This window comes from Capra hircus, chromosome 5 (genome assembly GCF_001704415.2).
Source record: "Capra hircus breed San Clemente chromosome 5, ASM170441v1, whole genome shotgun sequence".
NCBI lineage: Eukaryota > Metazoa > Chordata > Mammalia > Artiodactyla > Bovidae > Capra > Capra hircus.
In genome coordinates this window covers 55,702,911-55,730,801 of record NC_030812.1, presented here as the reverse complement: position 1 = coordinate 55,730,801, position 27,891 = coordinate 55,702,911, and the positions used below count along the sequence as shown (strand labels likewise).

The 27,891-nt window shown below is 48.7% G+C and overlaps 1 protein-coding gene across 1 annotated transcript; it reads right to left on the bottom strand.

Moving 5' to 3' along the window:
• MYO1A (myosin IA) lies at positions 29–24,824 on the bottom strand. The gene is made up of 28 exons (XM_005680314.2): positions 24,587–24,824; positions 22,847–23,025; positions 22,628–22,743; positions 22,278–22,372; positions 21,977–22,081; positions 21,738–21,784; positions 21,545–21,608; positions 21,246–21,344; positions 15,624–15,727; positions 15,359–15,506; positions 14,765–14,883; positions 14,599–14,685; positions 12,799–12,864; positions 12,535–12,639; positions 10,497–10,559; positions 10,095–10,295; positions 9,698–9,924; positions 8,929–9,129; positions 8,574–8,667; positions 7,963–8,112; positions 7,786–7,854; positions 7,061–7,135; positions 2,870–3,004; positions 1,906–2,012; positions 1,386–1,518; positions 1,110–1,262; positions 806–933; positions 29–524 (listed from the first exon to the last, which is right to left on the bottom strand). Exons 2-28 carry the CDS (start codon positions 22,958–22,960, stop codon positions 398–400), a joined length of 3,132 nt encoding a protein of 1,043 aa, XP_005680371.2. The 5' UTR covers positions 22,961–23,025; positions 24,587–24,824; the 3' UTR covers positions 29–397.

The window sequence follows — 27,891 nt, the reverse complement described above, 5'->3', positions numbered from 1 at the left end:
TCAGCCGGTCAAGGAGCCCCGGAGACAATTTCCCTTCTTTTTCATTCTTATTGTCTGCATTATCTGGCTCCAAGGAGCCCCAGTAGAGGAAAGGGAGGGGGCAGAGGATCTAAGTACAAGCTGGTGGAAGGATGCGGGAATAGGGACCTACCCACATGATCAAACATCTGCGAAGTCTCTTGTCATACTATTAGTGGGCAAAGAGGCTGAGGGTGGGAGGAAGCTAACTTTGGAGAGAGTTCTGGGAAGGTTTGGGAGAAGCAAGGTCCTCTTCAAGGGTTCTTCAGTCTCCGACCCCACAGCCCATCAGGGGGTTCAGACTTGAGATCCCCCACAAAGGTGGGCAGGTGGGGGTGGGGCCGGTGCCCGTCCAGGAGGAAGAAACTGCGGCACCTCCTCATTGTACAGTCACCTCCAGGCAACGACTCCCCTTCTTCTTGCAGCTCAGCTTGCCAGTCCCACCACCCCCAGGGCCCTGGATGACCTTGACCGTCAAGCTGCCCTCCTTGAACTTCACTGAGAACCTGGAGCAGGAACAGATAGAAAGGCAAAGCTAGCACCCTCGTCCCCTCACCCCTACTCCTGTATTTTCACAGTGGCTTCCCCTCCCCTGCTTGAGGCAAGTACATTCCCCCTTCCTACTCCCCAGCCCCCTATGCCAGCAGACTCGAGGCTGCAGAGAACTTGGGTGGCCCTGACCTGACACAGTACGCTTCACTTTCTGACAGGCCAAATTTTCCCGGTCACAGTGACCAGCTTGGTCGTCTGTCCCAAGTCATCCCTCACCCCCGGCTCACGGCCTTACTCCTCAGTCACGGCGACCGGAAGCTGTATCTGCGTGGCATCCAGCGTAGCCCGGTATATTTTGGTCAGCAGTTCAATCACGTGCTCACTGACCAGCAGCAAGTCCCCCTTGGAGCCCACAGAGGAGATCTTAGGGAGGGGAGAAAACAGCAGGGAAGGGACTCATTTTTTCTCCTAGGAGCAGCCTGGGAGATATCAAAGGCCTGGAGTGAGAGGTCTGGTCCCCCTCGCCTCCAGCTCGGCCTGGCCCTGTTATGCCCACCGTCTTCTCCAGGCTGGGCTCTGCTCCCACCTAGCTCTGATACCTCGCTCAGATGCAAGCTAAAAAGCCCATCCTTGAAGCTGGTGACCGACACTCTGGCCAAACTGTTTAGTGGGATGACAGTCTTGGCCTGAGGATTCTTGGTGTCTGTGATGATCACATGCCCCTTGGTCAAAAGGAGGATTCGAGAGGAAGTCTAGGGACAGAAGAGGAAAAGGGGAGGGAAGGTGGCAATTAGTCCTCATCCTTCCGGCGACCAGCCAGGGCTCTGGATCAGGCTGCGGGGGTGGGGGAGGGGGGTCAGGGTGTGGGCCTTCACCTTGCCATTGCCCCGATTGACCTTCATCACAGTCTCAGCCATCAGAATAGGCCCTTCTTCCCCACCCTTCAGCTTCTGTAGCTTGGAGTTTCTTTGCAGCCTGATGTAGTCACCGTGAAATGGAATAGGGACACTGAAAACACACAGAAAGCATACAGTGGAGACAAGGTCCTTACCTCGGACCCCCAACGTCCTTGCACCTCCCCCACGGAGTTCCCATCTCAGTCCTCCCATCTCCATCCCTCATCTTCCAGTGCATCCTCTGTCTCAGCGGCTCTTAGATGTCATCCAGGACCAACATCAGCATCTCCTAGAACCTGGTTAGAAAGGCAAATTCTCCGGCCCCTCCCTAGACCTCCTAAATCAGAAACTCTGTGGAGGGCACGCAGCCATCTGGCTGTTATCCAGCCTACCAGGTGACTCCGATGCATACTGAAGTTTGAGGACTACAGCATTATCCTTCCTGGGGAAGCTTCTCTTTGCTCTTGATGAAGCTGCACAGGGTCTGGGAGGTCCTCACCTCTGGGGGTATGAAGACTTTTTGCCCTTGAACAGCTCGCTGGCACAGAGCTTCTCCCTCAGGACCTCTGCCTGCTTCGGGGACAGCTGATCCCGGAATTTCTTGCACTGTGATGGGGAAGGGGAAGGAGCTAAGGTCGTGGAGGAAGAGAGCAGGGCTGGGGTGTGAGGTGGGGCGAATGCTGAGAGACAGGTGGGGAGAGGCACAGGGACTGGAAAGAGCCAGAGTTGAAAGGACAGGGAGCAGACACTTTGGAGAGGGCTGGAGGAGCACTGGGGAGGGGGGAGCTGTGGGGTGCTGGGGGAGGGAATGGAAACTATCACATTCAAGCCCCAGGAGGGCGGTGCACCCAGCGCACAGCCTCAGGCATAGTCCCAGACAGGAGCGCAAGAGTATTTCTGAATAGAACACTGTGATAAGTGAAGTAAGCCAGATGAAAGGACAAATGTGGTGTGATTTCACGTATATGAAGTACCTAGAATAGTCAAATTCATAGAGACAAAGAGTAGATGATGAGTTCCAGGGACTGAGCGGATGGAGGAACAGAGGGTTTTCCCTTAACATGTACAGAGTTTCAGTCTGAGATGATGAAAAAAAGTATGGAGATGGATGGTGGTGATGGTCACACAGCAGTGTGAACGCCCTTAATGCCACTGAACTGTCTATTTTAAAATGGTTAAAATGGGGACTTCCCGGTGGTCCAGTAGTTGACTGCACCTTCCAATGCAGGAGGCCCCGGTTGGATCCCTGGTCAGGAAACTAAGATCCCACATGCTGTGGGGTGTGACCAAAAGAATTTTTTTCTTGGTTAAAGTGGTAAATGTTATGTTTTACCACCATAAACAAAAAAATTTTTTGGAGTGGAAGAGGGAGGCAGAAGAGGAAAATCAGAGGAAGGAAAAGAGAAAAAAGATGAAGAGAAGAGTTGCCCGGGTGCCAGGAGAGCTGCCCAGGCCCCACTCACCTTCCATTGGTGGAAGAGCCTCTGGAGCTCATGGTTGGCTGTGTTGAAGTACTTGTAAGGGGCAGATGGCCACTTTTTGTCCAAGATGCTGGGAGAAGGCAAATTGTTCTTCAGCCCCAGGAGGAATTTCTGTACCTGGGTTGGGAACAAGGGGGTTGGGAGTGAGATTATGAGAAGACCTCCTGATAGGTAAACTTGCACCCAGATCCTGCCCCTTCAACGAGGAAGGCCACCACAAGGAGAAGCAGCAAGCAGAGCTGAGGAGGTGGAGGCAAGTCCACTCCCCCTCTCCTTCAGTGTGAATGTAGGCTTGAGGCTGGGCGGCAGGAGCATGAATGGGAGATGGAAGGGAGAGATGGGTTAGATCCAAGCAGATACCTTCTAACCATTTTAGTGAGGTAGGAGGAGCCAATATGAAAACTGGTCTTAATGTCTTACTCCTGCAGTTTCCTATTCTCAAGACTCTGAACTGTTTACAGGTGGCTGCCCCACTGTGTTAGCCATTGAACAGGTACCAAATCTTCCCTCCTCTCTGCCCAGTCAAGCCCAACACTGCAACCTGGCAGTGTCCTGGTTGCATTGTCTCTAGGACTCTGTTCAAAGTCCTCTACTTATAATCCAACCTCTTGTCATGGGATCCCCTGTGTTACCCTGGCACACTAACCAGACTGGACTCCTTGCCCTGCCCTCTGCCCAGCCCATGTATTACCACTCTCTGCCTTTGCTAATGCTGCTATCAGCTCAACTCTGCCAACCCAGATTCTACTTATCCTTTGAGACGGAGCTCAAAGCCCTCCCAGATTCCCTGGGCCAGGGTGTCTCTCCTTTGAAGTCCCTTAGTACTTTGTCTATACTTCTGGGTTTTGTGCTACTGTTATCTGCATGGCACTCTTCCCCTTCTTCTATAGGGCAAGTCTTTGGGAGTCAGGATCCCAGGTCCTGGGTGGTTTTACCATTCAACATCATTGAGAATCTGCTCTGTGCTGATACTGTTCTAAGTATGGGGACACAGCAGTCAACAGAGTGAACAGAGTCTCTTCTCACTGAGTGTATGTCCTACTGGGACTGGAGAAGGAGACAGCCCACAAGCAAATAAACACAGAACACAACATTAAGGAATTCTGTGCGCTATGATACAAAAGAAGCGGACCTGAGACAGGAATGAGAGGTAGCATATTCCAGACACAGAAGGAAAGCCAGTGTGACTGGCCTAAGCTGAGTGAGAGGAGAGAAGATCGGAAAATTGGTTGGCCAAAGACAGATCATAAAGGGCCTTGTAGGCTGTGACAGCGAATCTGGCTTTTATATGGAGTGAAACAGAACACCATTGGCCAAAGACAGATCATAAAGGGCCTTGTAGGCTGTGACACGAATCTGGCTGAAACAGAACACCATTAGAGAGTTTTAGAAGAAGAGTGACATAATCTGACTTAAGAGTTTACATTTTGATTTGTTTAATTTTTAAAATGTAATACAATTTATTTTCCTATTTTGAAAATTTTTTAATTTGCATGAAAGTTGAAAAAAGATTACAGTGAGCATCTGAATAATATATACTTCTTAACTAATTCACATACTGAGAGTACCTTACCCTATCTTTGCACTCTCTCTAACACACACTTATATTCAAATGCACATAAATATATAAATACACATATATGTACAAATCTTGGGTACTATAGCATCCTAAAGTAGGTCACAGTTATCATGACCTTTTCTCCTGAAACTTAAACACACACTTAAGTGTGTGCTTATCCCAGCTCTTACCACACACCAGCTGTGAAATGTTCATGTTGAACTCTTGTGACTCCATGGACTGTGACCTGCCAGGCTCCTCTGTCCTTGAGATTCTCCAGGCAAGAATATTGGAGTGGGTTGCCGTTTCCTTCTACAGGGGATCTCCCCAACCCAGGGATCGAACCCAGATCTTCTGCATTGCAAGCAGTTATTTAATTGACTGAGCTACGAGGGTAGCCCCCTCTCTGGGCCTTAGTTTTTAACAATAAAATGGGTTTATTTTAAAGGACCATATACTTCGAATGGGCTTCCCAGGTGGCACTAGTGGCAAGAACCCACCTGCCAATTCAGGAAACATAAAAGATACAGGTTCATTCCCTGGGTCAGGAAGATCCCCTGGAGGAGGGCATGGCAACCCACTCCAGTATTCTTGCCTGGAGAATCCTATGGACAGAGGAGCCTGGTGGGCTACAGTCCATAGGGATGCAAAGAGCCAGACACTACTGAAGTGACTTAGCATGCATACTTTGAATAAAATTCTCTGGGAGTGTTTCCTAACCTAGGTGAGAAAACCAAGTGAAAGTGAAAGTCAGTTGGTCATTTCCGACTCTCTGTGACCCCATGGACTATACAGTCCATGGAATTCTCCAGGCCAGAATACTGGAGTGGGTAGCCTTTCCCTTCTCCAGGGGATCTTCAGGTGCTGTTTAATTGTAAATAGATTAATATCAGATTGGACCAATACTTGATATGTACAATTTTAGTATGTAAGGTTTTTGTGCTTTTTTAAAAAAAAAAGTTCAATAAATTAATTAAAAATAGAATAAAATGGGGGAAATGTGAGGACCTACCTCACAGGATTGTTGAAACCATTCAAATTAATGCTTGTAAAGGGCTTAGTGTACAGTTAAGTGATCAAAAAAAAAAAAAAAAGCAGGTATTAGCATTAGTAGCATTAGCTAAGTAGGTAATAGTATAGGCAAGGTAATGGCCTAGTCAGAAACACTGGGGCAATCAGTGCCCAATGGCTCCCTGCGAGCAGAATTCCATAGTGGGTCTGATTTACTGAAATGCTGGTTTAAACCCAGCAGCTCCTGTGGTGACATTCTGCAGATGCCTGATAATACGCAGGTGAGAGTGAAGGTAGATGAGAGGTCAATCAGGTGATAAGAGCAAAATCAGATTGCAGGCTCAGGTGTGCAGCAGGAAAGCACGTACTCTGGTGAGGCAGACACGCTGGAGCCTGCCTGAGGAGAGCCCGGCACCGGAAGAGGCCCAGGAGGAAGACGGCGGAGCTTCCCTGAGAGAGGGCGGAGGACACAGTGAAGACTCAGGGAGGCGAGGAGGAGGCCCAGAGCCCCCATCCCTCACCTCAGCCAAGGGAACAGAGAGGAGCACCAGTGACTGCATCTCAAGACTCTGTGAGCAAAGTCAGTAAGAGTCCTCACAACCGTCAATGACCAAAGCAACCGAGGTCAGTTCAGAGTCACTCCAGCCCTCTATCCAAAATTGCCTGCTCTTCTCTCTGGTATTTCCCAAGGTCTCACTGGAAGTCCTGCTCCCCCCGTCTGGTTTCCCTCCAACACTTCTCAGAAGCACCATCACTGTTGGAGATATGTCTCTGGCAATCACCCCTCTCTGTCCCCATTTTCCTCTCACTGGAAACTGTTCATAGTTTGAACCTCCAGGCCTGCTCCTGACTTCTTCCTGCTCACCCCGACCTGAGTCTTCTTGAATCAAGATCTTTCCTGAGGTTCACTTCCAGCCTCGCCTGCTACAGTGTCTGAAGTGATAGAAGGAAGATACCATTCCTCCACCATCACCCCCTCAACCCTAAAATGAATTTCGGGAGGTTGGGTTACTTAACCCTGTGTGTGTCCTCTCTCTGCTCTTCCATGAGGCTCAGACTCTTCAACTCTCATTAACCACCCAGCCCCAGTCTCTTCTCCAGCCTGTTCACCATGGACTAGTCAGTGGATGTGCTGGGACCCCTTCCTGCCACAGGTTGCTGCAGTGTCCATTCACGCCAAAACGTGCCCTGATTCTATTCCTGGGTCCTAGGCACTGGGGCCCTCCTCCTACAGCCCTATCCCCTCACAGACAGAGGAGGGGCTTCCCAGGTGGCTCAGTGGTAAAGAATCCACCTGCCAAGCAGGAGACTCAGGTTCGATCCCTGGGTCAGGAAGATCCCCTGGAGAAGAAAATAGCAAGCCACTCCAGTAAACTTGCCTGGGAAATCCCACGGACAGAGGAGCCTAGTGGGCTATAGTCCACGGGGTTGCAAAGAGTCAGACAAGACTTAGCGAGTAAACAGCAGCAGCAGCAGCAGCAGACAGAGGAGGCTCTTGGGGAAAAGCTTCAGATCACCTCATCTTGAGCCCCACACACTTCCTCTTCCCAACCTGTCCCTCCCTCCTCAATGCCCTGTTTCCTTCCTCAACCCCCACCACTTACCATGCTCTTGTAGATAAAATTCGACAAGATGAGGGCAGCCCCTGACCGGAAGTACTTTCGGTAATTCTTTCGGGCCTGGCAGGGACACACAAGAACGGAGCCAAAGTAAAGATAGTGAGTTCTACCTGGAAGATAGAAGATAGGCTGAGAAGAGGTTCTATTCTTCAATCACACAAAGAACAGAGTAAGGTAAAGAGCTGAGACTCTTAACTGGAGGGAGAGAGTGAAGTCACACAAGTGGGCAACCAGGAGGCCACTCAGAGCAGAAGGCAGAGCTAAGTCAGAAACACACCCAGATATGTGTTCAGATCTCCCCAAGATGCATCCATGCTCCCCTACACACACAGAGCAGACTCAGAAACACGCCCAGACACAGACGTGCGGTCACACAGAGATGTGTCCTGGATTGGGGCAGGATCTGCTCTCTGCTACTCTTCCCCTGCCACCCCTGGGCTTCCTAGGGGGCGCTAGTGGTAAAGAACCCGCCTGCCAATGCAGGAGACATTGTGGTTTCAGCCCCTGGGTCAGGAAGATCCCCTGGAGAAGGGCATGGCAACCCACTTGAGTATTCTTACCTGGAGAATCCCCATGGACAGAGGAGCCCGGTGGGCTATAGTCTATAGGGTCTTAAAGGGCCGAACATGACACATTCTTCCCCCCACCCCAGTAGTAGCTGGCACAGGGAGCCATGTGTGGGGATGAAACCCCTCTCCCCTCCCTATTACCTTCCACCCTCTCACATAAGCCTGGATCAACAACGCTGACGCCTTCATCTTCCCGTAGCGTTTCTTTTGCTGTAGAAACAATGAGCCTGTTAGAGAAACTCCACCTCCCGAACCACCTCTCTACTTCCTGCTCTCATATCAGAGTGAGGGGGATAGAACTTCAGGGATAACTGGTACCATGTTGCCCCGAAACCAGGAGGATATGACGATCTGACTCTTGCGCATCAGCTGGTAGTGGGTGCGGCAGCGCCAGCCTCGGTATGTCTTCTGTATGAGCGTGGCTAACTGCTGGAGTCGAAGGCGCCTCTGCTCTTCCAAGTAGAAAAGCTGTGGAGAGGTGCAGGGGGGCACAGAGAGGCTGGCCTAGGGGGAACCCATGGCACCAATGGCTTCCCAGCCAGTGTTTTATTCAATCATGCCTTTGTCCTCTTAGTTTCCTCATCTGTGCATCCATTCATTTAATTATCCACACATCCATGAGCCCTAACTCTTGAGCAGGCACTGCACTAGGACTTGGACACTCAGACAGATGACTCTCAAGGAGCCCTGCTTCAGGTAGAGGTGCTCAGACTGGCAAGGCAAGCACACCTAACTTCCAGGGCCCAGGGCAGGCGGGCTGGGGCCCCAAGGGGTCAGTTCCCAGGGATACAACCCCTGCAGAAAGACGTCCTCACCCACTATCCCTTCCAGGTTCTAGAAGCTACCCTCACCCAGCCTCTCACTCAGGTGGGCTCTCCAACTCTTCCGCTGTCCAGCCCCACCAAACACAAGTGCCCCCTGCAACTCACAGTCTTGGGGCTTCTGATGAAGATCTTTGTCTTCCCAAAGGCCAGCTCCTCTGAGGACATGCTCAGCTCCCCCAGGACCTTCTCGACCCCCTCCCTGCCGAGTCAGGTGAAGAAAGCTGTCCAGGGGCATCCCAGGGGAGGAGCCTCTCCCAGTTTTCCTCTACCTCTTCTAAGAAGAGAGAAGAGCTCGGGGCTCAATAGACTTCAGAGCCTCTGAAAAGTCATCATTCAATTCATGTCCCCCAGTAGCCATTTGCCAAACTCTAGCAATGCCCATGGCACTGCTGAGGGGTCTCCTCCCCACAGGTTCCTTGCACTGCCCCGCCCTGCCCCTCAGTCTCCCACTGAATCTTACTGGTCTCCACCATTCCAGCGCGGCCAAGTGCTCCGGCTCAGCAATCGGTACCTTTCCAGGAAGGACCCGTAGGCCTGGCGGTAGGCGTAGCCTGCCCGTCGCACCCGCACATTCTCCAGCAGCCCCAGGTACTGAGCCTGGACATTTACCAGCTCAAAAGAGAAGTGACCTCGCTGCTGCTGCTCATTGGGCTTTATACACCTGATGAGAGGTAGGGCAGGGCCCAGGCTGCAGGAGGTCCATCCTTGCCAGTGTCACCCATCCTAGTCTCTACACCCCTTGTGCTTGTGCTATGTTACTTCAATCGTGTCTGACTCTTTGCAACCCCATGGACTGTGGCCCACCAGCCTCCTCTGTCCATGGGATTCTCCAGGCAAGAATACTGGAGTGGGTTGCCATGCCTGTCTCCAGGGGATCTTCCTGGCCTAGGGATCGAACCCGCATTTCTTGCATCTCCTGCATTGGCAGGTGGGTACTTTACCACTAGTGCCACCTGGGAAGCCCACACTCCTTAGCTGAAAAATTCCAGAGAAAGCAGATACACTAGCCTTCCCAGTTTCACTCACTAGAGCATGTCGCTGCCTGAGCACACTGCTCTCCCCCTTGCAGGACATTTGGCTGCTCAGTGGGCTGTTCTCCATGAGGAAAGGGTTTCTGGTACCCTTATTCCAGGGAGCCCCCCTCCCCGCATGTACATGTTCTACCATGCATGGACCCTGTGCATGTCATCGCAAAAGCAGCATGTTCCCCTATGTGCCCAGCATGTCACCTGATGTAGTTGGGGTTCTTGGAATACAGGTTCTTCATGAGAATGGTCACAGAACTCTTGAACTGGGCCCCAGCAGTTGGGGGGCGTTTGAGAGATGCCTGTTTTGGATCACCCTCAGGAAACAAGGACCGAAGGAGCGGGTGCCGGGCCTTCCACATGGCCTGGGACAAGTCTCGGAAGAGTAGGTCATTGTTCTTGTCAATGAAGCTGTTCACATTGTAGGTCACCTGTGCAGGAACAGCACTGGTCTGGAGCTTCCGCCATACTGTCTGACGTGCACTTGGCCCTCCCAGTCTCACTGAATGTTCCTGGTTCCCATCCTCCCCCAGTGCCTCCCCGCATTGTCTTCAGTCTGTGCCCAGACCCTAATCTTCACCATCCAGGCCTGTCACATCACCTTGCCGGCATAGTGGCAGATGCGGAAGCAGCTGAGGCCCATGCTGTGGTCATACTGGCGCTGGGCGTTCTGGGTGACTTTGCTCTCATAGTGGCTGTGCTTGGAGAAGAGCTGGTTCAGCTTTGCTAGGAAGGTGGAGTCACTGACCACCCCAGGCCGCAGGCACTCCTCATCCAGCATGGCCAGGATGCCTCGCTGATTCTGGCCAGGGGAAGAAGAATAGCCCAACCTAGACCTTGCCCTTTAAGATGTCCACACCTCACTGCCGCCCCTCTTTAAGGAGGGCATCCTTTGCCCTCCTTACCATTCTTATCAAGTAGGGTGGGAGGGGGAGAGACAGACAGGGGAAGGGTGTTCAAGCAGTCTGGAGCGGGAGGTCCCAGAGGTAAGAGCAGAACTTACATGCTCAATGAGGTTACAGATAATGCCATTATCAAAGTATTCCACCTTCACCCACGGTATGCCCTGGCAAGGGGAGACATGAAAAATTACATGCAGCAGGTCCAAGATGAAACTTCCAAGACCCCACCAGAACCAGGCCCCCTTTCATTCACCCCACCAAGGACCATCAGAAAGCCCTATAGTTCACAGGGTCCCTGGTGTGGTTTCTATTATACCCTCATCCCTCCAGGGTTGATGGAGAATTTGTGGGGTGGGTAGACAGGTGTCTGGGAGGACCCAGAGCAGTTGGGAGAGGGGGTGAGACAGTGTAGAGAGCCCTGGGGGTGCTGTAGGTTGGGGAGGGAAGAGTAATATGCTCGGTAAAGACTGGGACTGGAATTACCCCACTGTGAAAGGGGGAAAGGATCCCTGAGTATGCGGAAGAGCAAATTGCCATACCGCTCTGGCAACAAACCATAGAACAAAAGCACTTAAGTAAGCCAAAGGCTTATTATCAACCAACAAAGCTGATTGGATGCATCTTCAAAGACCTGCATTAGTGATACTCAGACTCAAGCGTTCATCCCAGTCGCTGAGAGGGCTTGTTAAAACACAGGCTTCTGGGTCTCAGCCCCAGTTTCTGACTTGGCAGGCCTGGGACAGGGCCTGTGAACTTGTCTTTCTCATATGTTCCCAGGGGCCACTGCTGCTGCTGGCTCAAGACTACACTTTCAGAACCACTGATTCACGTGATACATTGGAGCTGTATAATTTGTTTCTTAAAAAGCAAGAATGGTATAGAAGCAGAGGACCGAAAGACCATGAATCGGTCATTAAGAGATTTCCTGGGCATCAGGCCTACAGACACCCCCTGACCACCCAAGGGCCAGACCTCCTCAGTTCAGGCCACTCCCAGGTGTGGTTGGGGAACACAAGCCTTTCTCTTCTTCTTCCCTCACAGGTCTTTAGGGAATACAGAGTGGAATTAAGTAAAGTTGCCCTCCCGCTTCATCCCCCAGATACCTCTCCCAACTGGTTAAATGAATGAGGATATCCTTACAATCCTAGGCAGCTGTAGAGAAGCATCTTTATGAACTTATATAGAAAGGTCTCTTGTTGACTGGTAAAAGCAAGATGCAGAATGGAGTGTATTTGTGGCTGCTTGAATAAATCTTGTGGGAAAATGTATTTACAGATTTGCTGCGGAAGGAGGCTGACTTCAGTTGCCTCTGGATGGGAGGGAGAACTAAAAGGGGGTGGGAGGAAGATTTTTCTCTATACACCTTTTTAAGCTTTTTGAATCTGGAAGCATGGATGCAATTTATCTACTTGATAATATAAGTTCTTAAAGTCAAAACATAGAAAATTTTTTAAAAACCTTTGAGTCGTGACCACATTGCCTGAAATGCTGCCACAGCAGGTTCCTGAGTTCACAAGGAACATCCCTGGGAGGGCTTTGATGAGTGAGACACAGCCATTCACACTTTGGAGTGAATTAGCTCCATCAGAGAGCTTTTCTAACACTTAGCCACAGAAAAATGGGGACCAGGGGAAGGAGTGTGGAAATTTTGAGCCACAGGGCACTTATGAAGAGGAAGTCTGGGATCGGACTGCTACAAAAGACGACAGCGACATCAGTCCAGCCTGGAGGAGACAAAGATTCTGATGTCAGAGAAGGGCACCAAAAGGGACGGGTAGGGTGGCAAGCCCAGGAGAAATGCGCCTTCTGAATGCGGCTCACAGTCCGCCCTGGGCCAAGCACAGCTGTCGCTTCGCTCCTGTCAGGACTCTTTCCGCTCCCACCTAGCCCTGACACCCTCCCATCAATCTGCCCCCTTCCTCGCCTGGCCTGCAGTGGAAGGGCGGGGGGACTGGGGGTGGAGAGCAGACAGTTAGGGCTTCTTGGTAATGCTGGCATATTCAGCTGTGCAAGGGAAACTTTCTGTCCTTAGTGTTCCCATCTGGGGACAATTGAGAGGAAATTGTGACAAAGGAGAAAAAGGTCTGGCATATGCCTTACATCATCTGAGAGAAAGGCAAGCAGGAAGGCTCCATTTACCTCTCTCTTATATTCTTCTTGCTCCTCTTTCAGTGTCATCTCTATGAACACCTGCTGAAGCTTCTCATTGCAGTAGTTGATCACAAATTGCTCAAAGCTATTATCCTGAGGTGGGTACACAGGTTAGAGAGAGAGAGAGAGACCAGCTCAGCACAAAACGCTTCCTCCATCTCGGCCTGACCTCCCCTCTCCCATACCCCGCTTCGAGCTTGCCACCCCTCACCCTCAGGAAGCAGGGTGCTAAGGTTGCTGGAGCTCTCTCACCTCTAATATTTCAAAGCCATAGATATCCAGAACCCCCATGACCTTCCTCTTCTCCCCAGTACTCACCTGAAGAGGAGGAAAAGATACATCTGAGGACCAGCCCTCTGCACATGTGCCTAGGCCCCTCTGGATGGATGAGAGTGAAGCAGGGGGCAGACAGCACTCGAGTGAACTTGACCATGCTGGAGAGGAATTGGGGTGACTTCATGCTCCCTTTTCCTCTACAGGCTGAAGGACCAGCCAAGAGGGAGGGAAGGAGGGAAGGGAAGATGCAAATAGATTCCAAGAAAATGCTCCCATGGCACAAAGTAGAAAAGCATTAAAATCCCAGGAAAATAACCATCCCTTATATGTGTAGACCATTTTACAAAAAAATCCTAAGATCTTGTTTCATTAATCTGTATATCCCTATAAGGTGTGATGATTCCCTTTCTACAAGTGAAAAAAATCAAACTTCAAAAGAGCTAAGAGACTTCCCTGGTCCAGGGGTTAAGACTCCATGCTTCCACGGCAAGGAGTGCAGGTTCAATACCTGCTAGAGGCAGGAGGGTGGAGGGGGGAGCCGGAGGGTACTAAAATCCCACATGCTGCACAGCGTAGCCAAACAACTGCCAAATCTGGATTCAAATCTATTTTACCCTGCTGCCTTCCAGTAACAGCTTCTAAATTGATGGCACTTTCGTGTATGTAATTTTTATTTCTTTATTTTTTATTTTTGTAATCTTTAAACAATAGCTCTATTTTGGCCTAATTTGTACACCATAAAATGTACCCTTTAAATGTATACCAATTCAGTGATGTGGTTGCTTTTTTTTAGTATATTCAAAAAGTGTACAACCATCACCACTAAATTCCAGACTATTTTCATCACCCCCAAATGAAATACTGTACATGGACCCATTGGCAGTCACTCCCTATTCCTCTGGTAACCATGGACCTACTCCCCATCCATATGGATTTGCCTATTCTGGACATTTTATATAAATGGAATTACATAAAATGTAGCCTTCTGGGTCTGTCTTCTTTCACTCAACATGTTTCCAAACTTCATCCATGTTGAGCTTGTATCAGTACCTCACGCCTTTTCATAGCCACATAATATACCACTATATGGATACACCACATTTTGTTTATCCATTCATCAGAGGATGTGCATTTGGGTTGTGTCCACTTCTTGGCTATTATGACTAATGCCCCTATGAGCATTCACGCACAAGCTTTTATGTGGACATGTTTTCCGTTCTCTTGGATATATACCTGGGAGTAGAATTCCTGGAGTATATGGTAATCACGTACACAATTTTATCTGATCATCACTGATGGTTTAGTTGTTAAGTTGTGTAGGACTCTTGTGACCCCATGGGCTGTAGCCCACTAGGCTCCTCTGTCTGTAGGATTTTCCAGGCAAGAACACTGGAGTGAGTTGCCATTTCTTTCTCCAGGGGATCTTCCCTACCCAGGGATCAAACCCAGGCCCCCTGCACTGCAGGCAGATTCTTTACCGAACAAGCTACCAAGGAAGCACTTAATTTAGTGATCCTCACTAAATCTTGGGAAACATGTAAATGTTAGTGTCCATTTCCCAAATCAGGAAACTGAGGCTCAGAATCTTTGTGCAGCTGATAGAGAATCCAGATAGTTGAATTAAAAAAAAATAAAAAAGAGGTATTTCCAAAATAACACAAATTCAAAAATAAGTAGATAAAAGAAAACACACTATCATTCTTCCTCGGTCCATCTCAGAACCCAAGGCACAGGGCAGGCAGAGGAGATCATCGAGGAAGGAGGGCAATCTCTCACCTTGATACTCTCGTTGATTCGATTCACTAACCAGTTGAAAAGGCGGCTGTAGATGTTCTTAGCCAGAGCATCCCGGGCATACTGAGCCTGGAGGGCGGGGCTGCTGGTTAGTGTGACTGCCACAGAACAGACTCAGAACCCAGCCTCCTCCCCAAGAGCCCCTCACCTGGACGACATTCAGTGCGGTGACCACCTTTTCTTTGGCTGTTTCCATGGTTCTTGAGCACAAAGCTCTCTCTAGTTCCCCTGAATTCAAACCCACCAATTCCCCAATTTCTTGAACACCTGGGAGTGATGAGGAAATACAACATGGCCTGAGAGAGGGTTTACTCCCAGGGGAGGAGGGAGGGTTGACGTGTGAAACTGCTGGGGGCCTGCTGTTCCTGAGTCTTACTGGGAAAGTCCTTACAGCCCATCCAGAATATGGCCTTGGAGGGCCATCTGGGGAGGAGGAGGAGAGAAGGGAGATCTTGGCACTTTGCATGTATTATCTCCTTTAATATGAGAATCTCCTGAAATGAGTGTAATTATCCCATTTTTGCAAAGAATCCACTGAGAATTCAGAGAGTCCCAGAACCAAGGTCTATGAAATATCCACACTTCATTCCAATTTGTCTCACAGGGCATTCTGAATAAGTATGTTTGGGGAGGAACTTCTGAGTGGGCAGAGGGGGCTTAATCAAGTGAAGTCTATTATGCTGAAGACGGTGGGAGAATAGAAATTGCAGTAGGAGATTCAGGGAGCTGGTTGGGTGCAGACCTCTCCCATCACGGATGCCACTTGCTGGTACCCCATTGGCCTGGAACTCGTTGACCAGTTCCACGTTCCCCAGCTTCAACACCAGGGCCGCCACCTCTAGCACCTGCCGAATCTCCTCCTCAGAGAAGCCGATCACAGTCATTGCACTCTAGGAAAGAAAGGAGAATTGGAAGCTGAACTTCAGGCCAGTCCAATGCCTGCCTCCCTTCCCAAAGCCAGAGCCTGGACTCAGGGCCTGGCCTAATGGCCCATCCTGGGTACCCACCTGGAGGACCTTGAAGTTGGCATCATCATCCATGCCATCCACCCTGGACGTGTCTGGGTTCAGGTAGGCATAGCCACCTGTGTCCCGCTCAAGCTTCAGGGCCTCTGCAAGGACCAGCATGAGGGAAAAGGGTCAGTACACAGGCTCTCTGTGTCCTCCAACCTTGACCCTCATGGCCCTTGCTCTAGGTTGGTTCATTCATTTATTCAGAGGAGCCATTTTTGTTTTAGGTTCTCCCTGTGTCTTCTTTGTGTTGGGATCATTAATTCTTATGATTATAGACTAGTTTTTTAAGCTGTATCTAGGGTTTGCAAGTGAAAGTCACTCAGTCATGTCCAACTCTTCACAACCCCATGGACTATACAGTCCATGGAATTCTCCAGGCCAGAATGCTGGAGTGGGTAGCCTTTCCCTTCTCCAGCAGATCTTCCCAACCCAGGAATCGAACCAGGGTCTCCTGCATTGCAGGTGGATTCTTTACCAGCTGAGCTACCAGGGAAGTGGGTGTTCATAATCCTTGAGGTTTTCCCCAACTTTTATGAAATAAAAGCCCCATTCTACTCTTCTCTCCACCCTCAGGGTTCTAAACAATAAAACCAGAAAGCAAACCTTCCATGCTGCTCAGTTCTCAGTGGTTCTGGGAGAACAAAGGCGAGGAAAGAAGGGTGAGCACCTATCTCCCACCCACCCCCAGCCTCCACACGTTGCCCATTGCCCAGGTTGGGGCATTCATTATTTGTTCACAAAACACCAATCAAGTGGCAGACACTATGTTCCCCAAACCAGACCCCCTTTTGGAAGGTTTTCTCAGATTGGGGCTGAGCCAAATGGCTCTCCTGTGTTCCACATGGTGCATCCCTACCCCAGACTACATATCATGGATTAGGTTTTGGGTTTTTTTCCTGTTCCTCTTACCAATGAACAGGTTGTGTGTTGGGACTGTGTTTTTCATCTTCATATTCTGCGTGCCTGACTGGCATGCAAGAACTTTCTTTTAATAAATGAATCAAGGGAATGGACAAAGCCATTCACTGAGGTGGGAAAGAATGAATTAATCATAGAGCTTGAATTGTATCAGTTATCTGTTACTCAAAAGATCTGAGAATTAGAGAGTGACTCTCAAAGTAGAGTTTAATGGCAGCTTCCCCTGAGACAAAAATTTTGAAACAGGAGGCTGATAAAGAGGGGTGTCTGGAAGGAGAATGAGTCAGAAAGGCCCTGGGATGATGACACCAGGAAGGGAGGCCCCACCCGGCCTCAAACCAATGAGCAAGAATCAGCCAGAGCAAGACTCCAGTGTCTGATTCAGACAAATTGAATACAATCAAGACTATTAAACCAGGAGGGAAGATGATACCTGCGGGGGCTCTTAAACCATAGAGATCTCCAGGAGGGTGAAAGGAGGCAGGCACAAGTCCAGCACAGAATAACCAGAAATCAAAGCCATAAGTTCTTAGGCATCAGATATCCACAGTGCCCACAGCCAGAGGTGGGATTTAGAGAGGAAACTCTGGCAGGGCTTAAAGTCCCATCAGACCCTGCAGTAAGGCCCAGCCAGCATCCAGGCTGAGATGGTCTCTTCCCTAAGAAAAAGCATGGTGCTCCACGACTTTTGCACCTATAGCCAACTGCACAGCATATTGGCAACAGCCACACTGCACTGTGATGTATCTGCTCACATATCTGCCATCCCTAGAAGAAGACTTCTTCAAGGACAAGGTCCATGTCTTACTCGACTCTGTATCCTTAGAAGCTAGCAGGATGGTCAAGCATACTAGATATTCAAGAGATATTTGATGAATGAATGAATGGAACCTCCATAGAACTATCCAAGAAGAAAAAAACCAAGGACAAGGTCATGGGTGAGACAGATATAGACCCAAAACAACTTCAACTAGAGCTCATTGGAAGTTCTTGAATACTTATAACATCCTGTCCGATCTCCTGCTGAGCTGTGGATAAAGTCCCTTAAATTAAAGGTAGAAAAGCATGGCAGATGGAAATAAGTGTTGTTTTTGAAGCCAGCTTGGGGGAAAAGAGGAGATTTAGTCGCTAAATCGTGTCTAACTCTCTGAAACCCCTTGGATTGTAGCCTGCTGGGCTCCTCTGCCATGCAGTTTCCCAGGCAGGAACACTGGAGTGGATTGTCCTTTCCTTCTCCAGGGAATCTTCCTGACCCAGGGACTGAATCTCTGTTTTTTGCATCTCCTGCATTGGCAGGCAGGTTCTGTACCACTAGCGCCACCCAAGAAGCCAGGATGGGTCATGGTGGAGTATTCTGACAAAATGTGGTCCACTGGAGAAGGGAATGGCAAACAACTTCAGCATTCGTGCCTTGAGAACCCCATGAAGAGTATGCAAAGGGAAAAAGATATGAAATTGAAAGATGAACTCCCCAGGTCGGTAGGTACCCAATATGCTACTGGAGAAGAGTAAAGAAATAACTCCAGAGAGAATGAAGAGATGGACCCAAAACAAAAACAACACCCAGTTGTTGATGCGCTGGTGATAGAAGTAAAGTCCAATGCTGTAAAGAGCAATCTTGCATAGAAATCTGAAATGTTAGGTCCATGAATCAAGGTAAATTAGAAGTGGTCAAACAGGAGATGGCAAGAGTGAACATCAACATTTTATGAATCAGTGAACTAAAATGCACCGGAATGGGCGAATTTAACTCAGATGACCATTGTATCTACTACTGTGGGCAAGAATTTCTTAGAAGAAATGGAGTAGCCCTCATAGTCAACAAAAGAGTCTGAAATGCAGTTCTTGGGTTCAATCTCAAAAACAACAGAATGATCTCTGTTCGTTTCCAAGGCAAACCATTTGATATCACAGTAATCCAAGTCTATGCCCCAACCAGTAAAACTGAAGAAGCTGAAGTTGAATGGTTCTATGAAGACTTTCTAGAACTAACACCCAAAAAAGATGTTCTTTTCATTATAGGGGACTGGAATGCAAAAGTAGGAAGTCAAGAGATACCTGGAGTAACAGACAAATTTGGCCTTGGAGTACAGAATGAAGCAGGGAAAATGCTAACAGAGTTTTGCCAAGAGAAATCACTGGTCATAGAAAACACCCTCTTCCAACAACACAAGATAAGACTCTACACATGGACATAACCAGATGGTCAACACCGAAATCAGATTGATTATATTCTTTGCAGCCAAAGATGGAGAAGCTCTATACAGTCAGCAAAAACAAAACTGGGAGCTGACTGTGGCTCAGATCATGAACTTCTTATTCCCAAATTCAGACTTATATTGAAGAAAGTAGGGAAAACCACTAGACCATTCAGGTATGACCTAAATCAAATCCCTTATGATTATGCAGTGGAAGTGAGAAATAGATTCAAGGGATTAGATCTAATAGACAGAATTCCTGAAGAACTATGGATGGAGGTTTGTGACATTGTATAGGAGGCAGTGATCAAGACCATCCCCAAGAAAAACAAATGCAAAAAGGCAAAATGCTTTTCTGAAGAGGCCTTACAAATAGCTGAAAAGAAGAGAAGCTAAAGGCAAAGGAGAAAAGGAAAGATATACCCCTTTGAATGCACAGTTCCAAAGAATAGCAAGGAGAGACCAGAAAGCCTTCCTCAGTGATAGATGCAAAGCAATAGAGGGAAACAGTGGAATGGGAAAGACTAGATATCTCTTTGAGAAAATTAGAGATACCAAGGGAACATTTCATGCAAAGATGGGCACAATAAAGGACAGAAATGATATGGACCTAACAGAAGCAGAAGATATTAAGAGGTAGCAAGAATACACAGAAGAACTATACAAAAAAGATCTTCATGACCCAGATAACCACAATGGTGTGATCACCCACCTAGAGGCAGACATCCTGGAATGTGAAGTCAAGTGGGCCTTAGGAAGCATCACTACGAACAAAGCTAGTGGAGGTGATGGAATTCCAGTTGAGCCATTTCAAATCCTAAAAGATGATGCTGTGAAAGTGCTTCACTCAATATGCCAGCAAATTTGGAAAACTCAGCAGTGACCACAGGACTGGAAAAGGTCAGTTTTCATTTCAATTGCAAAGAAAGGCAATGCCAAAGAATATTCAAACTACCACACAATTGCACTCATCTCACACACTAGCAAAGTAACGTCCAAAATTCTCCAAGCCAGGCCTCAACAGTAAGTGAACCATGAACTTCCAGATGTTCAAGCTGAATTTAGAAAAGGCTGAGGAACCAGAGATCAAATTTCCAACATCTGCTGGATCATCAAAAAGCAAGAGAGTTCCAGAAAAACATCTACTTCTGCTTTATTTTTTACATCAAAGTTTTTGACTATGTGGATCACAACAAAGTGCAGAAAATTCTTCAAGTGATGGGAATACCAGACCACCTTACCTGACTCCTGAGAAATCTGTATGCAGGTCAAGAAGCAACAGTTCTAACAGTTAGAACAATTAAAACAGACTGGTTCCAAATCAGGAACGGAATATGTCAAAGCTGTATATTGTCACCCTGTTTATTTAACTTATATGCAGAGTACATCATGCGCAATGCCAGACTGGATGAAGCACAAGCCGGAATCAAGATTGCTGGGAGAAATGTCAATAACCTCAGATACACAGATGACAACACCCTTACGGCAGAAAGTGAAGAAGTACTAAAGAGTCTCTTGATGAAAGTGAAAGAGGAGAGTGAAAAAGTTGGCCTAAAACTCAACATTCAGAAAACTAAGATCATGGCATCCGGTCCTATCACTTTAAGGCAAATAGATGAGGAAATAATGGAAACAGTGAGACTTTATTTGGGGGGGCTCTAAAATCACTGTGAATGGTGACTGAAGCCATGAAATTAAAAGATGCTTGCTCCTTGGAAGAAAAGCTACGACCAACCTAGACAGTATATTAAAAAGCAGAGACATTACTTTGCCAACAAATGTCTGTCTAGTTAAAGCTATGGTTTTTCCAGTAGTTATGTGTGGATGGGAGAATTGGACTTTAAAGAAAGCTGAGCGCCAAAGAATTGATGCTTTTAAACTATGATGTTGGAGAACACTCTTGAGAGTAACTTGGACTGCAAGGAGATCAAAACAGTCAATCCTAAAGGAAATCAGTCCTGCATATTCTTTGGAAGGACTGATGCTGAAGCTGAAATTCCAATATTTTGGCCACCTCTTGCAAAGAACTGATTCTCTAGAAAAGACCCTGATGCTGGGAAAGATTGAAGGCAGGAGGAAAAGGGGACGACAGAGAATGGGATGATTGAATGGCATCACCAACTTGACGGACATGAGTTTGAGCAAGCTCTGGAAGTTGGTGAAGGAATGATAGGAAAAGCTGGAGAGCTGCAGTCCATGGGATGAAAGAGTCAGGCACTACTGAGTAACTGAACTGAATTGGGGAAAAAGGAATCAAGGCAGTTCAGAGAAATAAGAGTGGTGAAGAGGTAAGAAGGCTTATTCCTAGACTAAAATCCCAGAAAAGGAAGAGAACACAGATGTCAAGGGATTTGTTCCCAACAGTACGTGGGTGAGAATCAGGGTAGGACTGCCCTGAGAGTCAAGGGAAGATGGCTTTAGGGATCCAGAGGGGCCAGTGGTTCTGGGGCTTGAATGGAGGCTGAGGATGTTCTGCTGCATGTCAGGTGCTGGCACGTACTCAGTAGCTGTGCGTCTGCTCCCGCCAGGAGCTGATAGAAGATGTGGAAGTTCCTTTCTCCTTCAAGTTGCTTCACCACACGGGATTTCTCAAGCAGATCTGACAGAAAATTCGAAAATAATGTTCTGAGGATCTGGGAGGTACCACAACTTCCTTCTAACTCTGTCCTAATCCCTGGTGTTTCCAGTGGTTAGGAAGCCTGTTAGTCTAAACTTCCTCCTTCCTACAGCAGTAGATTAGCAGAAAGGGACACCATGGGACATGCGGGAGAGGGGGTAAGTGGGATGGGAGACACATACAGTTTGTGATGACGCCACCGAGGGGGGATCCCTTGAAGTCAAACTCAATATCCATGTATTTTCCCTTCAGAGAGCAGAGAGAGACTTGGCTTCCGCCTTTCCTCATCACCCTGTCCAGGAGGCATCTGGGCCATGTTCCTCCCTCTCAAGACCCCACACCCTCTTGTCCCAGGCCAAGGAGATGTTCACTCACAAATCGAGAGGAGTTGTTGTTGCGAATGGTCTTGGCATTGCCAAAAGCTGTGGAGATGAGGGGAGAAGGAGTTAGGTGGCTGAGGGCAGAGAAGGACTTCAGGGACAGGAAGGGGTAAGGTCCTCCAGCCATCAGGCCAGTCTCAGATTTTTCAGGCTGAACACGAACAGTGATCTCAGGAATACAGGGGATGGTAGGGTGGGGGTGGGGATGGAGAGGACAGAGACTGGGCTCCTCACCCTCCAGCACTGGGTTCGACTGAAGCAGTTGCTCCTTCACAGAGTTCACCTGCTCCCCTTTCCCGCAGACAGCAGCCACGTAAGACATCACTAGCTTACTAGCCTCTGCAAGAGAAACCCCCGCATGGATCCCCACCACTGCCCTTAATCTCCCTCATTGCAGCACCTCACACCACTCAGAAAAACCCAGGAAGGAATTTCAGGGTCTGGGGGCAGGACTGGCTCTGTCTTGGAGAGAGACAAGGGGGCAGTTCCAGCAGCAACTCCACGGCTTCCCCGCCCCCCTCACCCGGCACCTCACCAGTCTTCCCAGCTCCACTCTCGCCGGTAATGAGGATACACTGGTCTCGGTCCTGGTCCCTCAGTGACTGGTATGCCATATTTGCCAGTGCATAGCTTGCAGGGAGGAAGTGGGTGATGACTAGTGTGGGGTCAGCTCAAGACACCATCTTTCACTCTATTCCCCAGACTCATTCACCCTCCCCACTTGGACCAGACCATGGCAAACAACAGGCCTAGTAAGGGGCCTCCAAAGGGCCAGGGAGGAAGGGGCAGCTAGAGAGCCTCCTTCAGGAGAAAGGATAGAGGAAATGAGGATGTCTCATCATGGCGAGCTGGGCCCTGCCACCTTCCCTTGGTCCCTCTACTCACATATGGGGCTTCAGCTCGTAGAATGTATAGTCCCGGTATTTGGCAACAAACTCCAGGTCATAGATGGGCAGTTGTTGGTAGGGATTCACTGAGACCAACACGTTCCCAATGTAGGTCTGCAGTTGTGGGAGATGATGGAGTGAGCCAGGGTGGGTCTGGGAAAGGCCCAAGAACTCTCTGGCCACACATCCACAGCCGGGGGCACCCACAGGCACTCACATAAATCTCCTTCTTTTCATAGCGCAGCTGGAGGTTCCTGATCAGAGACTCCTGCTCCAGGGGTTCCAGGAGCACAAGGTCCTCCACCCCCACAGAACCTTCCAGAAGGGTCATGTCCAGAGGAGCTATTGGTCCTGGAATCAGTTTGTTGGTGTCTCCTCAGCTTTCGCAGCCAGTAACTATTTAGGGGAGGAAGGCAGAGGACCTAAGAGAGCCTTCCCCTCCCCCTAGTCCTGGCCCTGGAGAGAGCCCCTGGCCAGCTGAAAGAGGACTCCAGACCAGCCCAAGCTAAGTGTGGAGATTGCAGGGAAGCCAGGGATGGGAGGGATCCTCTGCTCCCTGAATTAGGGTTGGTGGGAGTGAGGCGGGACCACCTGCCTCCAACCACCAGGGTAAAGAAGGGCCCCAATAGGGGGAATATCCTTGTTCTGCAGGGAAGAGGGTTGGGGAGGAAAGGGAAGCAAAGTTCATGCCACAGCCAGACACTGGAGGCTCCCTCCCTCCAGCACTGAGGCCCTGGCCCAGGTCCAGTTTCCCTGACACTGCCCCGTCTCCCTCCCAACTCCTTGCTTCTCACAGCCCCTGTTTCCTCACCCGGCACACCCATACTCATTTCCAAAGTTGCTCCAAAGTTTTCCTTCCCCTCTCATTGTTACAGTGAGATTCAGTTTTTAAACAGGGCCTGGACAAGGTGATGAGCCCCAGGACAGAGGCAGGAGCTCCTCCGTTAAAGGCTGGAGTGCCCCAAAGAAAATGAAAATGAGATTTGTTTTCCCCAGCAAGCAAGCAGTGATCGGGAACTTTGGATGGGCCTCATGTCTGTCCCCGTTTTTCTATCTCGATCCCCAACGTTTACATCCATGCCCTTAAGCTTCTGGCATGGACTCTGCCCCAGAGGGACACACCTAGCTTTTTAGTAACTGGTGGGGATGAGCAAGGAAGAGCAGAGTGAGAGAGGCTCGGCCCCACACAGTAGGCAAGTGGCAGGTGCTCCCTAAGGAGGAGACCCAACCCTCCTCAGCCTTTCCTGCGGGACTGAGCAGGCGGGGTGCCCTGGTGCAGGACAAAACTATTAGTACAATGGTCAGTGACACTCCCTAACAGGAATGAAACAGCCATATCCTCCCCTCCCGCATTGCTGAACCTGAGTGGGGGAAGGGAGGAGAGCCAGAAGAACAGTGGGGCAGAAAGGGAACAGAGGCTGCCTTCTCCCTCCACTCTGCCTCTCCAAGCTCCAAGAAAAGTTAGCACTTATCACTTCCTGTAAAGACAACTGAGGGAACTATGAGGATACTGATTACAGCAGCCAACAGCAATCAGGTAGTAAACACTATGGGCCAGGCAGGCTCTAAAGACTTTACACATCCTCATCCAGTACTCTTGCCTGGAAAATCCCACGGACGGAGGAGCCTGGTAGGCTGCAGTCCACTGGGTCGCACAGAGTCGGACACAACTGAAGCGACTTAGCAGCAGCAGCAGCATTCATTTGCTGCTTACAATATCTCCAGGAAGCAGATACTATCATCGCCCCACATTTTCTAGATTTGAGAAAAAGTTAAGATTTTAAATAACTTGGCAGGCAAGGTAAGAAGCAGAAGCAGGGCTGGGAAGAAGGCATCTTTGGATTTAGATTTGAAAGGAATGAGAATAAGATTGGTTGGAGGCTGGGGGGCAGGGAAGAAGCCCCCACATAGGGCACCCTAAGATATGAAAAGAGGAACAGGTTAAGGCGGGACTCACCCCACGCTGGAACCAGGGTGTAACTTCAGTGTCAGAGAAATGGTAGCTGAAATCCTAGTGTGACAGGAAGGGGGCATAGGAGTCCCAGGCCCCAAGGGTGGAGAGGCGTCCTCGTTAATGGGAGCTGTCCATGGTGTCGGGAAAGACAGGAAAGATTCTGCCCTCCCTCTAGCCCGTATCCACGATTCTGACCTTCCTCTGTCCTGCCTCCCCCAGCCAGGGCTCCCTGTGCCAGCCAAGCCAGGCGAGGCAGAGATGGCTGCTCAGCACAAAGTCCGAGGCTGTTCCTGCTGAGGGTGTGGCTCGCTTAACCCTTCACAGGCCTGCAGCCCCAGAGGGAGATGCTTGGCCACATGAGAAAGCCCCCTCTAGGTAGGAAAGAGTATCTGGCTGGCCTGAGCTGAGGGGTTGAAGCGGAGTTCTGGCTCCATTGCCCCCCAAATTTGGAAATGAGGGCAGAAGGAGCAGACTTTATTGCCAAGGAAAAGCTCTCTTGAAATCAGGAATTTTGTCAGGCTGTGGTGTCTTCTGACCAAAGAAATACTACCTTCCTCACACCTACCCGTCTTATCTTATTGGAAGTCAGGGCGTATTGGTGACACTATTGGAGGAACAGACAGAAGCAGACAAAACCCCCAAGTCTCTCCATTTGCCTCCAAGGTAAGGATAACACCCAACGTTGCATTTATTCAGTTTCAGTGAACCCCCACCTATGTCATCTCACTGAATTACCCCACCCTGTGAAGCAGGCAGTGCAGAATTTCTCCACCAAAAAGGAAAATTAGAGACAAACACAGAGGCTCAAAGAGGTTACACAACATGCCCCAAGTTCCACAGACAGCATGCGGCAGAACCAGAAACAGAATGGCCGCTTCCTGAGCCTAAGTTGGCCACAGAGTCCAGCTTGGGCCAGTTCTGGTATTTCTGTACTCCTTCTTCTGTGCTAGAACACTGAATAACAGCCTGGGTGCTGTTTCCTGGGCACTAGCTCAGCTGGAAATCACTGCCTCCACTAGACAAGAAGCATATAAAATCCTCTTTGCCATGGGACCTCTTCATCCATCCAAGAAAATTCCTAAACAGCAGGCTCCCTATCCCCACCATCTTCCTTCCCAATAATGCACAAAGAGCAAATCAGGTAATCACAAACACTTACCTGAAGATAGAGACTTGACTCTCCAACTCCCAGCCACAGCTGCTTGGTTCAAAGTCCACACTGTCTTGCTCTCACGGCACTCTGCGTAAGCCTGGCCCATCAGCAATTCCATTATGAACCTGCCCTTACATAATTTATTGACCTACTATATATATTTGAAGGGGGGAAATGGCAAGAGGCAAGAAAGAAAGAGAAAGCTGAGTGGAAGTGACATCAGAACATAACTCCATGGATGGGTAGAGCTAGGCACAGCAGAGGCAGAAGTGACTAAGGATCCCCTGTTTTGCAGTGGAAGAAACATACCTAGAGTGAGAAACCACTTTTCCAGGATCATACCACTGCAGACCTGGCAGAGCCAAGACCAGAACCCAGGCCTTGTGTTCTCCAGGCCAGGAATCTGCAGCCGCCTACAATAAGGTTCATTTATGTCCACCCATGGACTTGTTTATTGAGTGCCTATTTTGTGCTCCCATGAGAGAACTGACTCTAAAATAAGAAACTCAGGCTTAGAAACAAGGGCATGAATGTCACAGCCACTGACATGACCAACCATCCCGGTTTGTCTAGGATCTGAGATGAGTTTTCTGGACATGAGTATTCGAGTGCTAAAACCCAGAAAGTTCTTGGCAAACAAGTGGTTCAGCATAAATTTACAAGGTACAAAATACACACCTGACCCAGCTGGGATTACAAGATCTGTCAGCATTCTTGGTATGGGGAGGAGACAGGGGGATGCAGGATCCTGACCTCCTGCTTCTCAGGAAAACTGAAGCAACTGGAGCTTAAATCCCCTTCCTTCTCCCAGTAAAATTTCTAGTCTGTGTAAGGGACATGAGGGAGGTTTTTGGGGTGATGGAAATGCTCTAGATCATGACTTTGGTGCTGGTTACTACTGTTTCCATTTGTCAAACTCAGCAAAATCTAAAACTAGTGAATTGTATCATTTTATAAATTATACTTCAGAAAGATGGCAAAGAAGAACTAGAAGCAACAGCAATTCTAAACCCTTGGATGCTGATTTTTGAGTTGAGCAGACAGCAACCTGCCCTCACACTTATTGAATTCCCACTCACTGGTCCTCCCAGGAACACTCACTTTTTAAAAAGATGTCACACAATAAAGATATGGTGGAGAGGATATTTGGTAGTAGAGGGTCTTTTGACTCTCATCAATTATCTGGTATCAATTAGTAACATTGATCAAGTACAGCTGACCTTTGAACAACATGGGTTTGAACTCTCCGATCCATGTACACTCAGATTTTTTTCAGTAAGTACATATTGCTACTACGTGATCCATGGGTGGCTGAGTCTGCAGATGTGGGATGGCAGGTACAGAGGCCCATCAACTGTAAAATTATAGGATAGACTTTGATTGCACAGAGGGTCAGCACACCTAACCAATGCCCCCCTCCCCAGGTTGCTGAAGAGTTAGCTATACTTACCACGTGCCAGGCAACAAGCAGAATGGTACTCAAAGTGAGGTCCACTGACCAGCAGCATCTAAATCACTTGGGAGCTTATTAGAAATGCAGAATCTTGGGACTCAACCCAGACTTACTGAATCCCATGTCTGCAGTTTAACAAGCTCCCCAGATGATTCCTATGCATGCTGAAGTTTGAAAGGAACTACTTTTACACACCTTTTTTAATCCTACAATCTGATAAATCTGGCAATTACATTTTATTATTTCAACCACTGATGATCATCCAATGACTCTGATTTACCTAGTTGGGTTATAGAATGAAAAGATGTCATCACTGTGCATTAATCTACATAAATTCATATATGGTCCACATCCTATTTCCATCCTATTTCATAGTCTTTAAAAAATAGACAATAGATTTCCATGTGGCCTGAATAAGAAGAGACAGGTACAGAATTAATGCAAAGTCTAGAATGGATTCCCAGAGCAAAAATAGCCAAAACAGAAAATGGAAGGGACCAGTCTCCTTCCTACTGCAGAAGCTGGGCCTAGACACAGTTGAAGTTTTTATTCCATGTCCCCTAATGCTCACTACATGAAAGCCCTGCTCCCTTTCATCCAACAGAAAGCTCTTGGTGGGCATCTCACAGCTGGATCCACAGGTCTTCTCCTCACCTCAGTGGAGAAAAAGATCCTTTATACCATTAAAAAAAAAAAAAAGAA